A 21,128-nucleotide genomic window follows, 5' to 3' on the forward strand; every position below is an offset into this window, starting at 1 on the left:
ATTCTCTAACCCCCATTCAAAAAAAAAAAAAAAAAAAGAAACTAAGACTTGAGAGAAAAGCAAAGGAAAGAAGAGGCATATTATAAAAGAGCCAAATTGTATAGTAATATAGTCTGGACCCGGATGGGGAAAAAAATCTCATGAGTAGAATCAACCACTCTGGAAAGATGCAGGTAGATGAAAATTTGTTTCTACAATGGATCCTTTTATCAAATCCAGAACTCAATGACTTAGGAGTATATTAAATAACAAAGAGATCAACTAATAAAGAGAAAATTTAAAAAAATAATCCCAATATATACATACTAAAGGAAAGAAGATACTAAAATATCAGATTAGAGTATTACAAACTCAGATGGTCTTTCATGAAAGGGACATGAAACAGTAGCAGCATTAATGTCTCTTACAGAAAATAAGAAATATTATTACTCAAAGTCAAGAATATTCAGATTCTAAGACATGATGGTTAATATTATGTGTCCATTTGACTGGACTAAGGAATGCTGAGAAAGCTGGTAAAGCATATTTCTGGATGTGCCTATGAGGCTTTTTCTGGAAATGATTATCATTTGAATTGGGAGACTGAATAAAGGTCACTCTCACCAATGCAGGTGGCACTGTCCACACATTTGAGGGACTGAATAAAACAAAAAGGTAAAGGAAGGGCAAATTTGTTCCTTGCTTGGAACATCCATTTCCTCCTGCCCTTGGACATCAGTGCTTTTGGTTCTTAGGCCTTTAGATTGAAACTGGAACTTACACCATCACACCTCTTCCCCCCATTCTTGAACTTTTAGATTTCTACTGGAACTTATAACATCAATTCTCCTTTCCTCAGACCTTTGGACTTAGACTGAATTATACTACTGGCTTTCCTAGTTCTCCAGCTTGCAGATGACATATTATGGGACTTTTTGGTCTCCATAATTGCCTGAGCCAATTTCTATAATAAATCTCATATATATCCTTTGGATATCTTTTTGCTTGTGTTTCTCTGGAGAATCCTAACTTAAGCAAAGACTGTCTTCAGAGCCTAAATCAAAGAAATGGGGCCACATTAGCTCTCTTGGAGCATAACCTTCAGTAATATGAAAAAAATCTTCTATTAAAAAATGCACTGAAGGAAATTTCACAGATGAAACAAATGTGGGATGAAGGAGTCTAAGAAATCCATTACATATAGCTATGAAGTGTTTCTGCTAATAGTGAACTAGATTATTTCAACTAACCCTTTGCTTTAAAAAGGTTAAGTATCTCTTTACCTCCTTAATATCACCAAAGTGACCAGTTAGTAAGGAACTGACAAGCCAAAATCTAAAGAGAAGTGTCTCACCAGAGCTATATGATAAACACCAATGCTGATTTGCCCTGAGGACATTTGTCACAGTGAATAAATGTGAACATTAGTTTGATGGCCTTGTGAGTCAAGAGGAACTGCAATCAAAGCTCAGACATGCCGTGGTGGGAAGTCCAAAAGGAAAGTCCTCCCAAATTAAACTAGGACTTCATAGGGGTATTTGCTCAGAGTCGATGTAAAAGAGAAAGGAAAAAAACAAAACAAAATAGAAGAGCAGAGGGGGAATGTCCTTAATAGGTTGTGACCATCAGCCTGGATGTTTGAAAAAACAAAAAACAAAACTCAAATCACTCTAGAAATGTCCCAGTGACTCTACAAACCTGATAGAATCAAAAACAAATTCTCTGTAACTAAACACACCTTCTTCTTTAAACTTTAGGCTTTAAACTTGCCTACATGATGAGATGACCACAGGTGTTATACTATATGTTGGCAAACTGAATTTAAATAAAATAAGCAAATAAATAAAAAAAATAAATTTGCTTACAAATAATGTTTCAATGACAATGAGCAGCACACAATAAAAAAACAAATTAAGCACATTTCATGAATCTAATGCTGAGGGAAAGAAAGCCAGACCCATCTAAGTATATATTGTGCCGTGTCATTTATATGAAGACAAAACATTACTGATCATTGTTGTTAGAAGTTAGTGACTAGAAAAAAGCTGACTTGTGGGGTGCTAGTGAAATTCAGTGTCTTGATTTGGGTGCTAATTATGTGGTTGTGTTGAGTTTTATCAAGGTGTACCCTTATGTATATCATTTCTGTATGTGGGTATACTTTAATAAAAAGGTTTTTTTTTTTAAGTATGAAAAAGAACCATCAGAAAATAGCAATACTAGAAAAAAGATCTATGGAAATTTCACATATCTAAATGAGCAAAGAGGCAAAATAATTATTTTTACTGTATTCCAATAAATTTTTAAATGTTTGAAAATATCTGCAATATGGTAAGCAGACTTTAAATTGATCTTTTTTTTTTCCTTTAAATTGATCTTCAATGATGCCCACCCACTTGTGTTCCTGCCCTTGTACAATCCCTCCCCTTGTGTATGGACTAGACCTAATGAATATAATATGTAAAAGTGACGAGATGCCATGATTAAGCTGTAAAAATATTTTGACTTCTATCTAACCCTCTATTGGTCTGTCACTCTCTCTCAAAGTGCTTGCTCTAGAAAAAGTAAATTGCCATGTTATGAGTAACCCTAGGAAGAGGTACACATGGCAAGAAACTGATCTTTCTATATACTGGGCACCACCTTTCATTTGCACTCACTCAAAGTTCTTCATTTGCTTTAAAAATCTGATCTCTAGCACACAGCCCTATACCTATGGCACATTTACCACACCAACCAGAAGCTCAAGATCAGTTTCACCCAGTTGTAACTGGGTGTTATAGCCTAGAGATCTTTTTCAGTCTAGATCAGGAGTCACCAAACTGATTGGTGGGCCAAATCTAGCCCACTACCTGTACGTGTAAATAAAATGTTACTGGGACATGGCTACTTTTATTCATTATGCATTATCTATGGCAATTTTCACACTACCACAGCAGGGTTGAATCATTGTGACAGAGACTCAAAGCCCACAAAGCCAAACATATTTATTATCTGGCCTTTCACAGAAAGTTTGCTCACTATTTAGACGAGATTGATTCCATATTCTCAGTGCTTTAAGTGGTCAGTATAATTCTTTCTCTCATATGGTCATAGGCTGTATCTCTTACATTTGTGAATTTGTATCAAGTTGATGGCAATAATGATAGGTGGAACTCTACTTCCTCACTTCTAATCAAATGTCTTTCAATCAGATTCCTCAGCCAGCAATTTTATCAGTCTGTAACTACCAATATTCCAGTGACAGCATTTTTAAGGAATATATATAAATGCTTTCAGTTATTTATATTTAAAACTAAATTTAGAGTCAATGACTGATATTTTCTCATATACTAAAAAGTATCCAGGTAATTGAAATGAAAGACATGTTATGACTGAACTACTAATATGTAGTATTACCGATTACACAACATAAACTCTCTGGATAATGGCTAAATCCTCCATTTCAATCTAAACTACAGGACACCCAGCATGAGGCCACTAATAGTTGAGACATGGTTTACTAGTTTTCAAAAGCCTTCGCTGGATAATGTTCAAGAGGAGAGAAACTAACATTTGTTGATAACCTAATGTGCTTTTTACTAAGATAGGTACCTTATAGAGATTACCATATTTAATCATCACAATAGCCTATGAGGTATTATTACTGTCTCTGTACAGATTAATATACTCAATAGAGAGAGAGACAAACATGTCCCAAATGTCAGTCGGGATTTGCGACTTCTTTGTGAAGGACAATTCAACAACTCTCAAGGTGTCCCTGAAATAAATAAACTCAAAATTTGCAAGATACATTATATCCAGATTGTTATTCTAAAAAGTACATCATCAACCCCTGCCAAAACCAGACCCCGCTGTGCTGGTCATCACCTCTTTAGCTGCTGGCTTGTGAGGAATTTACTTCTGGGAAAAGAGTCTGGGATGATGGAAAGGGCAATCAGAGAACTCAGGAAAGCATACATTTACCAACTGGTATGAAAGCATTTCAATATTGTAACAACTGGTACAACTGTACCAGAGCCAATTTGCTGAAAAATAAATCTGTGGAATTCTTTACAACTCCAAATCTGCAATTCTGCAGAAGCATAACCAAGATAAATTACAGAAGCTATGCAATTGAGTAAGCAATCTGGGAGTGATATGCCCATTTTAGTTCTCAATGATTGGCTATGACTATTCGAATGTTAATTCAGTTCAACAGAAGATGGTAAATCAGTGCTTCTCAAATTTTTAACCCATTCTCCCGACAATGTGTTATCACGCTTCTCTATCACATACACACTGTCTGATGAACCATTTCATGCCAATAACTGGGATAGCTGTAGTCTCAGTGACCTAATTCTGAGTGTATTTGATAAGCAACAATTAAAAAATGCCCTGCATTATTCAATGGATATATATTGAGCTACTCATCAGCACTGCAGAGTTCAGCATGTGGAAAGGGTACCATAAAAATCAGATTTTAATGACTGAATATGTTTAGTCCTTCTACTTAATAAATGATTTAAACAAAAGGTGCACCATAATTTTACAATCTAAAACTATACAAAATATAAAGAAAATATCTTTCATTTTAATGATAAAACTTCATGTTATGTAAGCAGGCTATTCTTGGAAAATATTTAAGAATTGCATAGAGAAAAAAATAAAATGCTAATTATTAAATATATGATAAAACACACATTTGAAGCAGCATCAGGGCACAGTTTTAACCACAATTATAAGATTATGTGTACTTGATTTACTTCTCAACCCTAGATTTAAAAAGCCTCTTTTTACAAATACAGATTTTGCAAAAACAATCCAAGCATCTCTCATGGTATAATTTTCATTCCTTTTTTGATTTATAATGAAAAATTTATTTCATACATAATCACAAACTGAGATTAGTAAAGTGGTATTATAATAAAAAGAAGCTATAATTATATGTAGAGCAGAGCAATAAGAATATCTCCTGTCATATATACATATATAATTCCTTTAGGTACTCTGACACAATTGTGCTTTTCTAAATGGAAACATATTGATGCACACCAAATAGTTTTAAAAACAGCAGATCATAGGCAGTAATTTTGTTTTCCCTTGACATTAATAAAAATGTATTTCATTCCTCCCTCAATAGGCTCCTTCCAATCTTAACAGGTTGAAAATATTTTCACTGTTGAAAAGGCCTCATCTTGCTACCCAAAGGAAAACAAATTCTCAAAATGTCAATAGCCTTAGTTATTCCACAAACAACTAACATTTTAGTAACAGGAAATTATGTTGGAATAATCAGAAAATAAAATTTAGACTTGACATTAATTGCAAGACTACTCACCACTCCTGGCTTACGGTTGTAATAGCGATGCTTGGAAGTGTCATCAAAGGCAGCGTAGTGGGTCTGGAAATGCCATCTCCCTCAGGAGTCCTTGCTCTCTCACTCTGTCTTTGGGCCAGTGGCGGTAGCTGTAAGTTTCCTGAGCAACACCTTCTCCCTCTCCAGAGGTCAATCCCAAGTGTGTTACTAGAAGAACTATAGGATTTACTCAAGCTACATTCCAAATAATCTTTAACATTCTGGAGGGACCACAGAGAAAGAAAAAAGAAGAAAAAGAAAATGAAATTCAAATGTTTAAAATGATGTACAGTGGAGTGAAATAAGAATCCAAATGATCAAGTCATCAGTCATAAAGTCCTGATCTTCACAATCAGAATCTAACACTGACAAAACCTTGAGAGAAAACAAGAAGTGGGCAGGGTGGCTAAGTCTCAACTTTTGGATTAAACATATCAGTTGCATATTCTTGGTTAGTTTTAGGATCCCAGTTATAGGCTACTAATGATAGCATGTGAGTTAGAGAATTTTCTATCTTCTTTCTCTTTCTTTCTTCTCTTCCTTTTTTTTTAACTTGCAAAATGAAAGCTTATAATTGAACATATATTTTGGAAATCATTGTTACCATTCTGCAACATGGGAAAAAACTGTATTAGTTAAGGCATATACTCTCTTGTTCAGTGTTTTAAAACAAAAATATTTTCTATCTTAGGACAGAAAGATGTTGATAATTATGGGTAACTGACTATCTGTTCCCATAAAAGACCTCCTCAGAGTTGAAGAGTTGAAGTTTTTTTTCCCTCTCTCTCTCTCTCTTTTTGTTGTTGGTAAAATTCTATAAGAGCTCAGAAAAAGAAGAGCACACTTTATCCAACCCTGAACTGAACTGCATGTGTTCAGTACATACCCTAATGCTGACATGAATGAACTACTTGTTAGAAGATAAAGACATTGTTTTATAACCACTGATAAGAGTTATTCATTCTTCCTGTATCTCTTAGTGACTGTGGTTCCTGGAACTGCTGGGAGAGGGAGCCCCAAATGAACCACTGTCTATGTACCATTCATACCAGCTCAAAGACAGAAAATGTCATAGCACGGCAAATACCCACGGATAGCAACTTGGAGTTAAAAAAATTTAACTGTCACCCTCTATTCTATTCTTATCTTAATATGGAATAATGGAAGTCCTGTCACCAGACCAAGGTGCCTCACCTGAAAGTCATTCTGTGGCCCTAAAAAGACACGGCCTTCCTGCTAGCCTTTCAGAATAGATTTAGAAGAACCTGGGAATAGACCTCCAAAGGTTTAAACAACAGAAGTTCTCTATCGCCCACTCCACGTATTCCTATCCTAGTTTATACAAGAACAATTCAAGTTTCAAGGTCTACCTGGGTTCATGCAACAAATATTTGTTGCCCATCTATTATAGTTTTGCACTGTGCTATTTAAGAAGGATACAACAGCAAAAGAAAGCAAAGAAATCTCTATTCTAGTGATTATGCTTCTCTGATCCACACAAGACATTTTGATGAAGGAAATTTGGGTATGAATAGGCCTGACAATTTTCAGGGGCCCCACTCTTTTTACATGAAATGGGATGCCATCACATTAATAAAACAGAATACACAAAGTCTTGCTGAAGAGATTCAAAAACAATTAAAAGCCAGAATTCATGACTATAAGTCAGACTGTTCTAAATATTCATATAAAGAAAGTACTGGTTATCTGGAAAGCAAGTCATGAGTATATACTTTACCTATGCAAGAGACTTTGTACCAGAGAACAGAAATAAGGATATCATTTAGCTAAACCACCAACCAGTATAGACTCCTTAATAAAGTTATTGGATATTTTTCTCTTTTAGAAAAATGAAGTATTATCAACTAGGTTTAATTGTCATAATTGAACTAAATGGGTACTTATTCGACATTTGCTGTTTGAAAAGTAACAAAGTCCCACCTACCACAAAATATCTCCCACACTGATTTGTCAACAGGCTTAAATTACAAATCCGAAGTCATTCTTTGAGTTAAAAGAACTTGTTTTAAAGATCCCAGTAGGGACGCCTGGGTGGCTAAGCCATTTGGTGCCTTCCTTCGGCCCAGGGCGTGATCCTGGAGTCCCAGGATCCAGTCCCAGAATAGAGTCCCACACTCCCTGCATGGAGCCTGCTTCTCCCTCTGCCTGTGTCTCTGTCTCTCTCTCTGTGTCTCTCATGAATAAATAAATTTTTAAAAAGATCCCAGTTAATGTGAAAGTGCATTGTCACAAAAGAACATAATGGGGTGGCTTTTTAGAAATTAAGTTAAATACTGGAAACATTAATATTATATTACAAATACTCATTAACCCATGTGGAGCTTTTCATAATTATCTCAAACTCTCTCATACTCATATCTGTACAGCATTCCCCCCAAATCACTAGCATCCTCAAGGAAACAACCTAATTCAGTCAATTCTCAATTACTGAATTTGAGATCTTAGACTTATAGTCCTATTTTAACTAGCCTGATTCTGGCTGACTACCCACTCATCAGATTAAAGATCTGGGGAAAATGAACATTAATTTGAATGTTACTTCTAGAAATCGCAAATTTTAAAATGTATTATACTGCCCCAAATTCACCCAATATCTCTATAATCCCAAGGGAAATAACCCAGTTTGGGATTATCCTCATGCTCCTGGATAGCTATTTAAAAAATCAATATTTTTGCCAATATAACTCCAAAAGGTTATCACAAAAGAGAAGCTAGTGTGAAACCCTGCACCTAAGTGGGAAAACTCTGCAGGGAGGAAGGGAAGGAGATACCAGGGGTACTCTGTCCTAGCTCCAAATTAAAACTAATCCAAGTAGGACCACTTAAATGCACAGTTGAGGCATAGCAGTGCCTAAGTAGTTATGACTTTGTTGCCACTGCTGTTGTTTTATGTTGCCTTGGTTAAGTATATCCCAGCCCTTTTTCGAGCTTGCTCCAACTATTGGATTCTGACTAAACTCCTGGTAAGGAAATGTGTTTGGATATTTCCAAGGACATCTAGTGTGCTTGGGTACAATTCAATCTGGACCATAAGCCAGAGCTTTTCAAACCTTATAAAACTGGAAATGGAAATTATGGAAAGCATCAAGTGACACTAGGGTTACTAGGAAGACTAAATATGTCATGAGGTTCCATGAGACAATAATAAAAGTAATTTTGCCTTTGAAAAACATAGTTTTATCATAGGCAATCGACATCTATTATGAGTAGTTTGCCCAGAGGTAAGTAATATATTTTACATATAAAATCGGTCCCTCTGTGTGTGTGTGTGTGTGTGTGTGTCTCCCAAACACATATTTCCTGGTTCTTCTTTCTGACTCTCTTTAGCCATTTTCCCCTTTTCAACTCCTCCCCAAACCAGCAAGTCCCACCTCTTTAAGTTATCCTGTAATCCCTAGAGTTATGGGACACCTGGGTGGCTCAGTGGATGAGCATCTGCCTTTGGTTCAGGGTGTGATCCTGGAGTTCTGGGATAGAGTCCCACATCAGGCTCCCTGCATGGAGCCTGCTTCTCCCTCTGCCTATGTCTCTGCCTCTCTCTTTTTGTGTCTCTCATGAATGGATAAATACAATTTTTAATAAACAAATAAATAATAAATCCCTAGAATTATCATTAATTGCTATGTTCAGTACCTGAATAGTACTAATTTACTCCTGACTTCAGGGACTTAGCTCCCAGATGCAAAGCTTAATATATACTGTTCCAATGTCATTCATCATATTAATTCTCCCATTAAAGGTATTTGTGTACAACAAATAACTGTATATAAACACAGTAGTCACAGTTATTCATAAGTCACAGCTTATTCTGACAGAGCTGAACACAGTGTCTTACATGCAGTAAAAGTCTTTGCAGAAGTCCTTCCCCTACCAGAAATATTCTTCTAGAAAGAAAAAGAAAGAAAGAAAGAAAGAAAGAAAGAAAGAAAGAAAGAAAGAAAGAAAGAAAGAAAGAAAGAAAGACTCTTCCCTCTGATTTTCAGAGGGCTCACTTCCTCACTGCCCATATGTTCTGTCTATATGTCATTTCCTCACATTATCCCTCCATAAACACTCTATATTCTTACCATTCAAGCATTCTTTGTCCACTGACCAACTTCATTTTTCTGTATATATTTCATCATAGTTATGGTTATTTTATAATTTTCTATTGATTTTTCCACCTCTTCTCTGGAATATAAGCTTCAAAGGGACATGAACACTGTGCTACTGAATTTCTAGAACCTAACCAGCATTTGGAAGAACACAGGTGCTAAATTAATACTAAGTGAATATTTAAATCACTTAATAAATGCTGAATTAAAATAAAGGGATATATGATCAAATCTTCCTGACTTAAGGGTGAAATCTTACTTCAAGAGGATAGCATATAAAATGTAAAATCTGCTAAATTGCTCTTGTTGTGAGGAAAGAAGTATTGTGTGTAACAATAAGTATGAGCTTTCACACTGTACTCAAAGAGTGGAGGTGCATTGTGAAAAGTTCCAGGTCGCCACTGTCCACTAGAAATAAAGTGCAAGCCACAAATGAGAGCCAAATGTATTAAATTAAATTTTAAATTTTCTAGTAGCCTCATTAAAAAAGTAAAAAAGAAATAGGTGAAATCACTTTTTTTTTAGTATAGTTGATGTGTTACATTATTTTAAGGTATAGGGTAAAATTACTTTTAATAGTATATTGTAGGGATCCCTGGGTGGCACAGCGGTTTGGCGCCTGCCTTTGGCCCAGGGCACGATCCCGGAGATCCGGGATCGAGTCCCACGTCGGGCTCCCGGTGCATGGAGCCTGCTTCTCCCTCTGCCTGTGTCTCTGCCTCTCTCTCTCTCACTGTGCGCCTATCATGAATAAATAAAAATTAAAAAAAAAATGGTATATTGTAAACTAGCACATCCAAAATATTGTCATTTCAAAATGTAATCTATATCAAAAACTATTAATGGCACACTTTACATTCTTTTCTATTTTTACTATTATATATTCACAATCCAAGATCTATTTTTACATATCTCCATTCACACTGGTGCTTAAGAGTCACATGAAGCTAGTACTACCATGTTGAACAGTGCAAACCTAGGTAACGATCACCCACTCTGATCGGCTTAATATTCTTTGAATGTGCTCTTCTTTCTTGGATTTTCTTTCTTGTATGCAAAACCCCCATCTTTTGTATTTTGACTGTGGCAACTAATTGCCTCAAGGGAGGATTCAGATTATTACGGTAAGGATGCAATGAAAAAGACAGAATGGTTGTCCATCTTTTATAGACAGAATGCATTACTTAGTTTTATTCTCCCCCCCAAAAAAAATTTTTGGAGCATGCACTCTACAGATAGTATTAAGAGACAATCCCAAGCTTCTTTTATCTTAAGAAAAATTATTTATAAATTCCAGAAGTTTTCCTTTAGATGTCTGGAGCACAGCATGGAAATCTGAACATCGCTTTTTATCGTGTGTACTAAAACTTAGAATATGAGTTAAGGGAATTTCCCTTGTGGTCAGGGAACAGAGAAGGGGGAAATAAAGAAAGGAAATATTGTCATAGGTGATGATACTAGAACACTAATCTAGAGTAGAAATGACAAAGGGGTGCATTTTGCAGGGCAAGAGCCTCGTAGCATAGCTAAGGCTTGTTCTGGACTTGTGGCTTCAAGATCTCACAAGCACTTACAGGGATACAGTAAGAAGCTGAGAATTAGCCTCAGCTTGTTTGCTAAGAGATTTGCTTCAGCATGAGGCAAAGTGAACAGAAGTCTGTGGGGTGAGCAGACTGAGGGTAAGGGCTAGGGAGAAAGCAAAGCTTTTAAACAACCAGAGCCCCCCTGAGAGGTTAGGTGGAGTCCATACAGTGGAGAAGAAGGTCAAACTCACAGTATACTAAGAAGGTATGCTGCTCACGGTGAGAGCAATCATTACCTGGTGCTCCTGTCACATGCCTAAGCAACACGACCAAGGACAGAGACTTGACAACCAAAGACCTGGGGGAATGAGCTGTTCCTCAACTCAGTAACAGGAGATGTGCATGGAAAAGAGGCAATACAGGATAAGGACAATACCACACATCTGTTACCACAATGTTAATAACTAGTGTTAAATCCCTTTGTCCAATGCCATGCAATTCAAGGGGAGGAGTTAGAACTGGGAAGAATCCCAAAAGACGGAGCATTTATTTACCCAAAAGACAGAATTTTATATAAACTACCAAGTTCAAGTTCCTCCCAGCCCCTCCTCCATCTGTTGAACTAGGAGTTTAACAACAAGATGAGTTATTACAGAAATGAAAATTACTTCTTTTTCCAACCTCCCTCCCTTCCTTCTGCACATCAGATTAGTGGCATATGATTTTTGGCTCAATTACAAACAGAAACAGTAAAAACTGGACAATTAAAGACACACTAATAGGGGACTGGTCAATTGAAAACAAAGGAGAGAATTAATCTCAGTTGCTCAAGATGCAAAGTTATGAGATGAGGAGTTTACAGACCTTCAGATGACCTGGCACAGGGTTTCTAAAAGAATACATATATCTAAACACCCTGGGATCTTGCTAAAATATAGTCTGATTTGTTGGTCTAAGACATAGCCTAAGATTCTGTGTTTCTAATAAACACTTAGGGAATGCTGCTGCTCTGAGGATAACACTGGAGTAGCCAAGACCTACAGGATGTACATCACAAGCTTCTTAGGAGCAGTCGTCAAAGACCCCACCATAAGACATGACTCTCAAGAATTAGCTGTCCCTGGGTAAAGACAGGAAAGAGAGTCATCAGGGAACTGATAAGGCAAGTAATGCAGAAAGAGGAGCTTCTAAGAGCCAGAATGTAGGCATCCATCAGAGATTGGAGGTTTTGTGAATGAAACCATAAAACTCAACCTGAGACCATCTCCAAGCTGCAGAGAGGGCAGTGTTCCTGCTGTCTAAATTCCAGAATTCTGGATCTAGGTTCTGGTGATGCCTGGGTCACAGGAACAACTAGTGACAAAACGATGGTGTTCAACAACCTTGCCTGCCCTTTGGATAAAATTATGGAGCAACTTCTTCACTGAGGAGACAAAACATGGGTGGAATCGAGCAACTCTGACTTTTGGAACTTACATCATCAGCTGTCACTGCCATCACACTCCTGCTTTTCTTCATTATAGAGGTGAAAGTATCCCCCTCTTAGGATGTCTGTTGTTCAGCACGTTTTGCTGACAATTTTTAAGACCTATGGGGGAGAAAAAAGAGACACATACACAAAAAAGAGTTCAGTTTCCTTAGTTGAATAAAAACACATGGTTTATCTGTATTCTTCAGACTAATATTTGAATGGATACAATGTACATGTATAAGTAAATATGACAATTTCCCACGCCAATTTTTCAATCTTATATGTGAGAAAAGAGGTTCACAAAATACAAAAATCCCAAGAAATCAGTGCAAAGCTTCTCAGGGGGAGAGAACAGAATAGAGGGCGACACTTAGGCTCCCAAGTAATGAATGATCACTAAGAATATTGAAATAATACATACTTGTGAAGAGCTTTATACTTTCTCATTCAATATTTCATTTAATCCCCATAACAGTCTGTGAGATTATTTCCATTTTTTTCCTAATGAGGAAATAAATGATCAGAAAAATAATTGGACCAAGATAACACAGTTAAAATATGGCAGATTTAGAATCTTTTTCTTTTTGGTGGATTTAGAATTTAAGGAACTCATAGCTTTGATATTATGGTCAAAAAAGAAAAAGAAGGAAAAACAAACCAATACAGAAAATATATATGGCCACAAAAATCTTAATTTCAATTTGCCATCAATTTAAATCTCCTATACATATGTGCATATATATATGTGCATATATATGTGTGTGTATATATATATGCACATATGAAATATTTATCACAGAAAATTTTAGTTAGAGAGAGCTAGAATTACCTGGTCAAAATCACAAACCTGGCCATTTTGAAAAAGAAGTGTTGCAATTTATGAAATCTGTTTTGTGTAGATAATTGGAAGCCACTTCAGAAATAAAGAACCTCAATAATGTTAATAACCTGGTTGTGCAACTCCAGAGAAAAACTATTCTCTTGTTTTTAAAACCCAGGGGTCCAAATTTAAAGTTTAGGCATCCAATAGTCTACAAGAGAATATAAAGAATTCTGTTTGCAGGATTGAACTGGAAAAGATATACTACCGAAATCACCGAATCCAAGAAGCATTAGTCCATATGGTGGTTTCTCACATCCTGCATCATGGCTGAGCTCAAGAAGCTTCTATGTTTCCTCACTCTGTACATTTAAACTCTCAATACATGCCTGATTTGAAATGTCTGCTTCTCGAACATGAAGATATATATAGATTAAGAGCGTGATGGAATTGTAGCTATGTGACTAGGAATACTAAGTAGTGGCATTGTACCATCACCCAGGAAACCAGGGTTGAATTTCGAACACATAATTTGACTATATTATGCAAAAGTTGGCAGCAGAACTGACAGGGTGGATAAGAGAGTGGGGTAGGGAGAAACTTTGCCTTTGTAAGTGTTCTAGGGAAAGAATCCATCCCATACGCTTTTCAGGGAGTTGATTTAATATACCAAGGAAAAGAATTTTTTCAGTATACACCAAGGAATGATTGAACTTTACTAAGGCTGACCAAACCGGAGTAGCCAGAATTTTAGAGCTTTTATTCAAAGGTTTCTTGACATCTAACAAAAGTAGGCAAATAACATTTTCTCACAAAGTGATCTCCAACCTTGAGTGCTTCCATAAGGTAGACTCTGAAAAAAAAGTTTATGCTCCTAAATTAAAAAAAAAAAGAGTCAAAATTTAAGTTTTACATTCAAGATAAAGGATTGGATATTTCCAGTGATTATAATTTTGTAAAAATAAAAGTATGGAAAAATACGAAAGAAGCTGTGTAAAATGGTAACAGTGAACATCATGTAAACGTTCTATGAGAGGCTTTTCTTTTTCTCTATGTTTTCTAAATTTTTTGTGATGTATTATTTAATGAACTAAAAGCTGATCTTATATATATTTTATTATATATTATAATTATTATATATATGTTAATATGTTTTAGTATACATTATTTTATACTATATTACATATAATATATTAATGTGTATATATACATACAATAAGGACCCACAAAATGCATAAGAATATTAACTTATTTTAAAGTTATTTTATTTCTACAAAACTTAGTCTGCCATATATTTGGGAGACTATCTTTTTGTGAAGTAAATGATACCTACTTATCTTGGATGAAGAAACTAAGAACAGTGACAGGGTAGGATTTAAATCTTAGGCCACAGCTAGATGATAAATTATACGGTCTCTTAAATAACTATTAGGAAAGTTCCAAATGAATTTGAACACTTAATAAAATATATGCAGCATTATGTCATACAATGGTGCAAACACATGTAAGTGATAAGTTTGGCATCAGTACTATCAAGATGCAGGGTGCCTGGTTGACTCAATCGGTAAAGCATCCAACTATTGATTTTGACTCAGATCATGGACTCAGCATCGTGAGATTGAGCCCCTCATCAGGCTCCATGCTCAGCATGAGATTCTCTCTTCCCCCTCCCTCAGTCCTCGCCACCCCCCTCTTTCTCTCAAAAATAAATAAATAAATAAAGGATTATCAAGATGCAAATGTTATGTGCAGTCAATTAAAAAAAAACAATAATTAGTAGAGTGTGGATCTGGAAAGAAAATAAGAACACCAAAGTGATCTCTAACAAATGGCTTCATATACTAAATTAGTGGGAAAAATCTATGAGGCAAAAGTTTACTTTTTATCTTACATTCATTTTGCTTGGTAAGAACTATACTTAAAAACTAGGATAAAACACTGCAACTAGAGTAGAAATTTCTAAGCTATCTTCAGCAAGGAGGGACAACGATCAAGTTTTCCCAGCAGAAATAAAGACCTTAACAATACCTTCTCAGGCTTACACAAAGTATGATGGGATCCAGATGAAGCTCAATGTATACTTAGGTTGCTTTCATATCTTGGCTATTACACATAATGCTGCAATAAATATGGGGTCCACTCAAAGACAAATAGATAAGGAAGATGTGGTATGCATAGACCATAGAAAAACGGTGAGATCTTGCCATTTGTGACAACATGGGTAGACTTGGCGGGTATTATGCTAAGTGAGATAAGTCAGACTGAGAAAGACAAATGCCATATGATTTCACTCATATGTGGAATCTAAAAAACAAGACAAATGAATAAGAAAACAAGCAAAAAGCAGATTCAGATTTATAAACACTGAGAACAAACCAATGGTTGCCAGAGGGAAGGAGGGTACAGGAATGGACAACACGGGTGAAGGGGAATGGGAGATATAAGATTTCAGTTATGGAATGAATAAGTTATGGGAATAAAAGGCACAGCATAGAGAAAATAGTCAATGATATTATAAAAGCATTATATGGTGACAGATGGTAGCTATACTTGTGATGAGACAGCATACATATACAGAAGCTGAATCATTATACTGTACACCTGAAAATAATATCACATTGTGTGTCAACTACATTCAAATACAAAAAAGTATTTTAAAAAAATGCTCAAAGCAAATCTGGCCCCCAAGAACTTTAGGTCTAGTTTGGAAGGAAAAATTTACACATATTAAATATTTACTTGGTAGATCATAGCTGCTCAAAAATATTTATAAAATTAGTATATCAAAGAAAATAATTAAATGCTAAAATCCTATGTGTAGATTCAACACTTCTTTGAAATGAAGTTGTTGGTGCTGGGTTTCAGGGAAGGCTTTGAGAAGGAAATGAGGTTTCTTTTTTAGCCTTAAATAATAAGTAGGATTTGTTTAGTGGAGATTATGAAGAACAACATGGTGTGCAAAAATATGGAATGGAATTTGATATACTAAGAGTATGATACATGCAGAAGGATGCTATGCTAAGGAAATTTATGACAGGCAGAAAGACAAAATGTTCCTGGGTAACATCAGTAGATTTTCTGGCAAGCAAGAGTACTTTTAAGAGGTCTAAGCCATGGAAATAAACTTATATTTTATGACATTTTGAGTGTGAGAGCTTACTGGATAAATTTATGTACCTTTAACTGAGAGTATGTCCTGGCTAGGAAAAGCGGGATCTCAAGTTATAAGACAGATTTCCAAATGTTATATATTAAAAATATTTTTACTTTTATACTCAGAAATAAAACACAACATCTGTTATATAAAAGACAAAAAAGGGATAGGAGAGATATTTTCTGTATAGTCCTCATTTTCCAATAGAGATCCACCCCTCCATCTTTTCCATCCTGGACACAGTCCACGGGCTTTCTAGCCCTCTGGCTCCTGTTCAACCAAGGAGAAACAGAGGCAGTAGACGAGAGGGCAAGAGGATAGAGAGGTCCCTCTCTGCCGGCCATGGTGTAGCAATGGTTAAAGTCTTCTACTCTAGGTCACAGCCAGGCACCAGTCTTTGAAGGTCCCTAGGTTCCATTAACTAATGTCTTCACTTGACACTTCAGATGTAGGCTAGCCCTGTGCTGTTTCATCGTACCTTTCTGTTTATCTTCAACCTTGCCCACATCTTTTGTAAATAGTGCCTCATTAAGTGGTACCTTTCTGTCACCCCTTTGAGAACACAAACTATTTCCTGCTGGGATCCTGACTTACAACAGATTTGCTCCAAAAACTTTACAAAGCCAGATGGCAATTTTGAAATATCCCTGCTCAGTGCCTAGTACAGTGACAGACACAAAGCAAGCTCTCAATAAATAATTGCTCAAAGAATGAATGAATAAATGCAGTTGGAGTTTTAAAATGGTTTTATGGCTTTTAGAAAAGAAGGTCAGGCATTATCTCAAGTTGCTATTGTAAGGCAGAAACAGTTTTATGTCTTCACTCTTTGATGGCAATAGTGATTCTATTTGGGAATTCTGAGAAAGGTTATAATGTGCTAATATATTACTTTACAATATTATATACAATATATGATATAATTGAATATATTATAGTATTATGATATATAATATGTCATATATATGACTATATATATATATATATATATATAGGAGAATAGGAGATTACAAATCATTTTATTGTTGATTGTTAGTGTCAGTTGCCTTTCATTCAGGCTAACAGAGATTGACAAGTTATGCCAGTTTAAGCACCATACATTTATGATTTGAAATATGCTTCATAAGAGCAGCCAACCAAAGGAGGTAGGCACATAATAGCGACAGGTGAGGAAATCACATCTTGGAATAGCAATGAAATATGCTTAAAGTCACACCCTCTGCTGGTTCAGATCAGAATGTTCTGGTTCTAAAGCAAAGCCTCTTAACCTATCCCTATGCAGCTGATTGGGTCTTATTCACATCTTTTCAGGGTAGTAGTAAATGAAGTGATTTGTACTTCATTTTCTGATGTTGGAAATACAAGTTAAGTTAATCAGCTTTCTGGAACCATGCTCCCTAATCTTTTTACCTTTTAAAAAATACTGAAGTCTTAAGTGATTCAAATTTAAGGCAAATATAGGCAAGAGAAGAGATCAAGTTCTCTTCATTTGAGATTATTCTTCCATTAGCAAAATTTGCTTCTCAATACATAGAACACCATATGCTTCATTAAAACAAAATATTTCTAAGAATTTCTAAGGTGATGAGTAAGTATGATGACTACAAATTCCATTTCTGGCATATTTTAATAGTTTTCCTATGGTTTTACATTTCACCATCTAAAAGATGCTTTTAAACTTATGTTACTCATTCATAACATTCTCTTATGTTCGAAGACTACAGTATTCTTTAATAATTTCACCTATCCTTCTTCCTCCTCTCGCCACAGAGATTTAAAAGCTAAAATGAGGGAAGGGATCCTGCCTGCTGTAGCACTAAGTATGAATTTCTCTTTTGACAGGTTATAGCTTTCAATACTAGTAATCCTTGGTTGATAAAAATTTCAATGACTAATGATAATCATTTTAAAATTCCACACCATGGACACATGCTATATCAAACCATGAAGAAATGAGAAAAATAAGGTAATATTTTTGAGTTTTTAAGAAAACTTTTTCCAATTTAAAGATTACCCTTTATTCTGAGATGATGTCCAAAATTTTAATTTTTATTTGTGTAATTGATTTACTAAACAATCTGAACTCAGTAGGGTACAGATATGTACTAGCTTTAATTATTCTCCAGTAACTGCTTTCCATCTGCAATGTCAAATCCATTTTCTCTTCTTTAACAACAGTTCAGACTGATTCCATTACTGCAGCTTATATGTGCTTTAAATCACATCTCTCTTTTCCAGCTCAATGGCCAGCCTCTGTTGGACCACTCAGTGGCAGTGGTTAGGACTTGAGTGGACAGAGGGAATGGTCTACTCTTTTATTTTAGGTTCTAGTTTTATTTTAGGTTCTAGTTCTTTCCACATTGCAGCAGAGAGGAAGAATTAATGAAAAGGAGCAAAAGTCTTTTTACTTAACTGGGCATTTAATTGCAGCTCTATTGAGTGCCGCTATTTTTCCAACAAAAAAATCCCTCTCTATAGGGTGTCCAAATGCTCACTCTCTTCTTAGGGGTAAATAGGAGTTTTCTTATTGGGAAAATAAACATTCTAGTCTCATCAGCTCCCATACTTATTGATACACATTGAAACTCTTGCTGGTAGGACTACCTTGTGCAAAAGTCTACTATCTTGATTGAAGTACTGACAAGATGGCTCAGGCCACAGTATCTTTTTTTTTTTTTAAGATTTTATTTATTTATTCGTGAAAGAAAATTCTTTCACACAGAGAGGCAGAGACATAGGCAGAGGGAGAAGCAGGCTCGTTGCAAGGAGCCTGATGTGGAATTTGATCCAGAATCCCAGGATCATGCCCTGAGCCAAAGGCAGACACTTAACCACTGAGTCACCCAGGCATCTCTGCCACAATGCTCTTGATGCCAAATAAGCTCCAGCATCCCTGTCACGTGGTGATGAGAGTATAGGATGCTCTGCTACTATCTCTTCCCTCTGCCCTGCTCTCTCTCTCCATTTCTCTTTCTCCATTGCTCAAGAAGTCATAAAGAGATTAGAAAGTATTCTGCATAAGTGATCAATGGAGAAATGAGATACTATGTCAGTTATTTATAAATATCTTGCAGCCCCAAGCCAATCATTCTAAATCCTGTTCTGTGATGTTGAGGCAGAGACTTTGCAAACTACATTTACAGATTCTTTTGCTAGCTGGCCTCCTTTAAGTGATGACTATGGGAATCAGTAGTAGGAAGCTGTAAGAGAGCTGAGGAAAAGGTACTTTCTTCCTCCTTCCAAGAGTAGAAATAACTTTGCCACTCCATTCTGGCAAATTCAGAACCATCCACACAATATCCCCATCAAATGTCTGCTCACTAGTTTCAAAGTGACCCCTTGGTGGTACCAGCTTTTATGGTAGTGAATCCTCTTTTACATGCCTAGATCTCATAAAACCATTTCGTCCACTTCCCTAGGAATGGAAGTCTCTTCATTATTCTTTGGGTTACCTGGCAGACCTCTTTTCATTTTCATCATTCAATACTTGCATAATAAATCTCTTGTATTAAATCCCTAACTAGAATCTAAGGGATACAGAAGCTAACCTTCCTTTTGTGGAAGATACCCCTGATCTCTACAAATAGTTTTTCATCTCTAGTAGGCCAATAACTCGCTTCTCCAAAACCTCTCCACAGCCATTCTCTCCCCACCCAGAGTGGTTATATGGGCATTGGGAGGTTGCTGGAGTAATCCAACTGCTACTTCTCACAAGGAGTTGCCTAACCACTTTTGTATACAGCTCTCTGTAGAGAATATCAGATATTTTGATGGTTTTAGTCCTCTCTTCTGGATTATAGTTGCTATTTGTAGCTTAACAGGAAAACTCCTACTCATCGTTCTTTCAGATGTTAAAATTTCCTTCCATGAGATGATAATAATGTATGGGGCATGAGCATTTTTTTCTTTTGTTTCTCAGTGGCCTCAACTGAGAATATTTTTTTAAAGATTTTATTTATTCATTCATGACAGACACAGAGAGAGGGAGAGGCAGAGACACAGGCAGAGGGAGAAGCAGGCTCTATGCCAGGAGCCCAACGCGGGACTCGATCCCGGAACTCCAGGATCGCGCTCTGGGCCAAAGGCAGGCGCCAAACCGCTGAGCCACCCAGGGATCCCCTCAACTGAGAATATTAAACATTGGCAACTCTATCAGTCCTCTGATCCTTTGAAAATTTTACTGACTCATGACTCATAAAGTACAAATACCTAAGATCCTTTGTACCAGATCAGTTAATGTATTAACTTATTAAAATAAGTAGCATAAAGTCTAGCTCAAGAAAAGGAGGGTTTTCTGGTTTGGGCTAGCATCTTATATAGTGTGCATTTGGGGAAGAAATGCTAGACAAAGAGGAGTCTAAATTTCTGTCTCCTTTCAGAGGCACATTACCACCTCACTATAGTTATCCACTGTGAAAATTAACAAAGGTGATATAGGAACGAGTTAGGGGCAGATGGGGCTAGGCAGGGAAAGATAAGGGAATGGTCCAAAGTCAGGCTCCCAGGAATCTGTGGGCACCCATAAACCCCAAGGACACTGAGAGGTCCCAGAGTCAGAATCCTATTCATCCCAAGAAAACAGAGATAAGACATTTAAAACAGAATGAATAAATAAGTAAATAAATAAACCTGGCTCCCTAGCTCCAAAATGTTAGGGAATGTCTCCCTTTGATGGCTACTAATAAATCACAGAAACTCAGCAGACCACAAAGAAATAAGTCATCAAGTCCA

At 36.2% G+C, this 21,128-nt stretch overlaps 1 protein-coding gene across 1 annotated transcript in view; it reads right to left on the bottom strand.

The window, feature by feature from the left end:
* Positions 1-21,128, bottom strand: part of PDE4B (phosphodiesterase 4B) — a 542,770-nt gene that overhangs the window by 425,051 nt on the left and 96,591 nt on the right. The window contains 2 exon segments of the mRNA XM_049110336.1: positions 5,300-5,538; positions 12,432-12,543. Coding sequence (XP_048966293.1) covers positions 5,300-5,538; positions 12,432-12,473 — 281 coding nt within the window. The 5' untranslated portion in view covers positions 12,474-12,543.

The sequence above is a fragment of the Canis lupus genome, chromosome 5, assembly GCF_003254725.2.
Source record: "Canis lupus dingo isolate Sandy chromosome 5, ASM325472v2, whole genome shotgun sequence".
Classification (NCBI taxonomy): domain Eukaryota; kingdom Metazoa; phylum Chordata; class Mammalia; order Carnivora; family Canidae; genus Canis; species Canis lupus.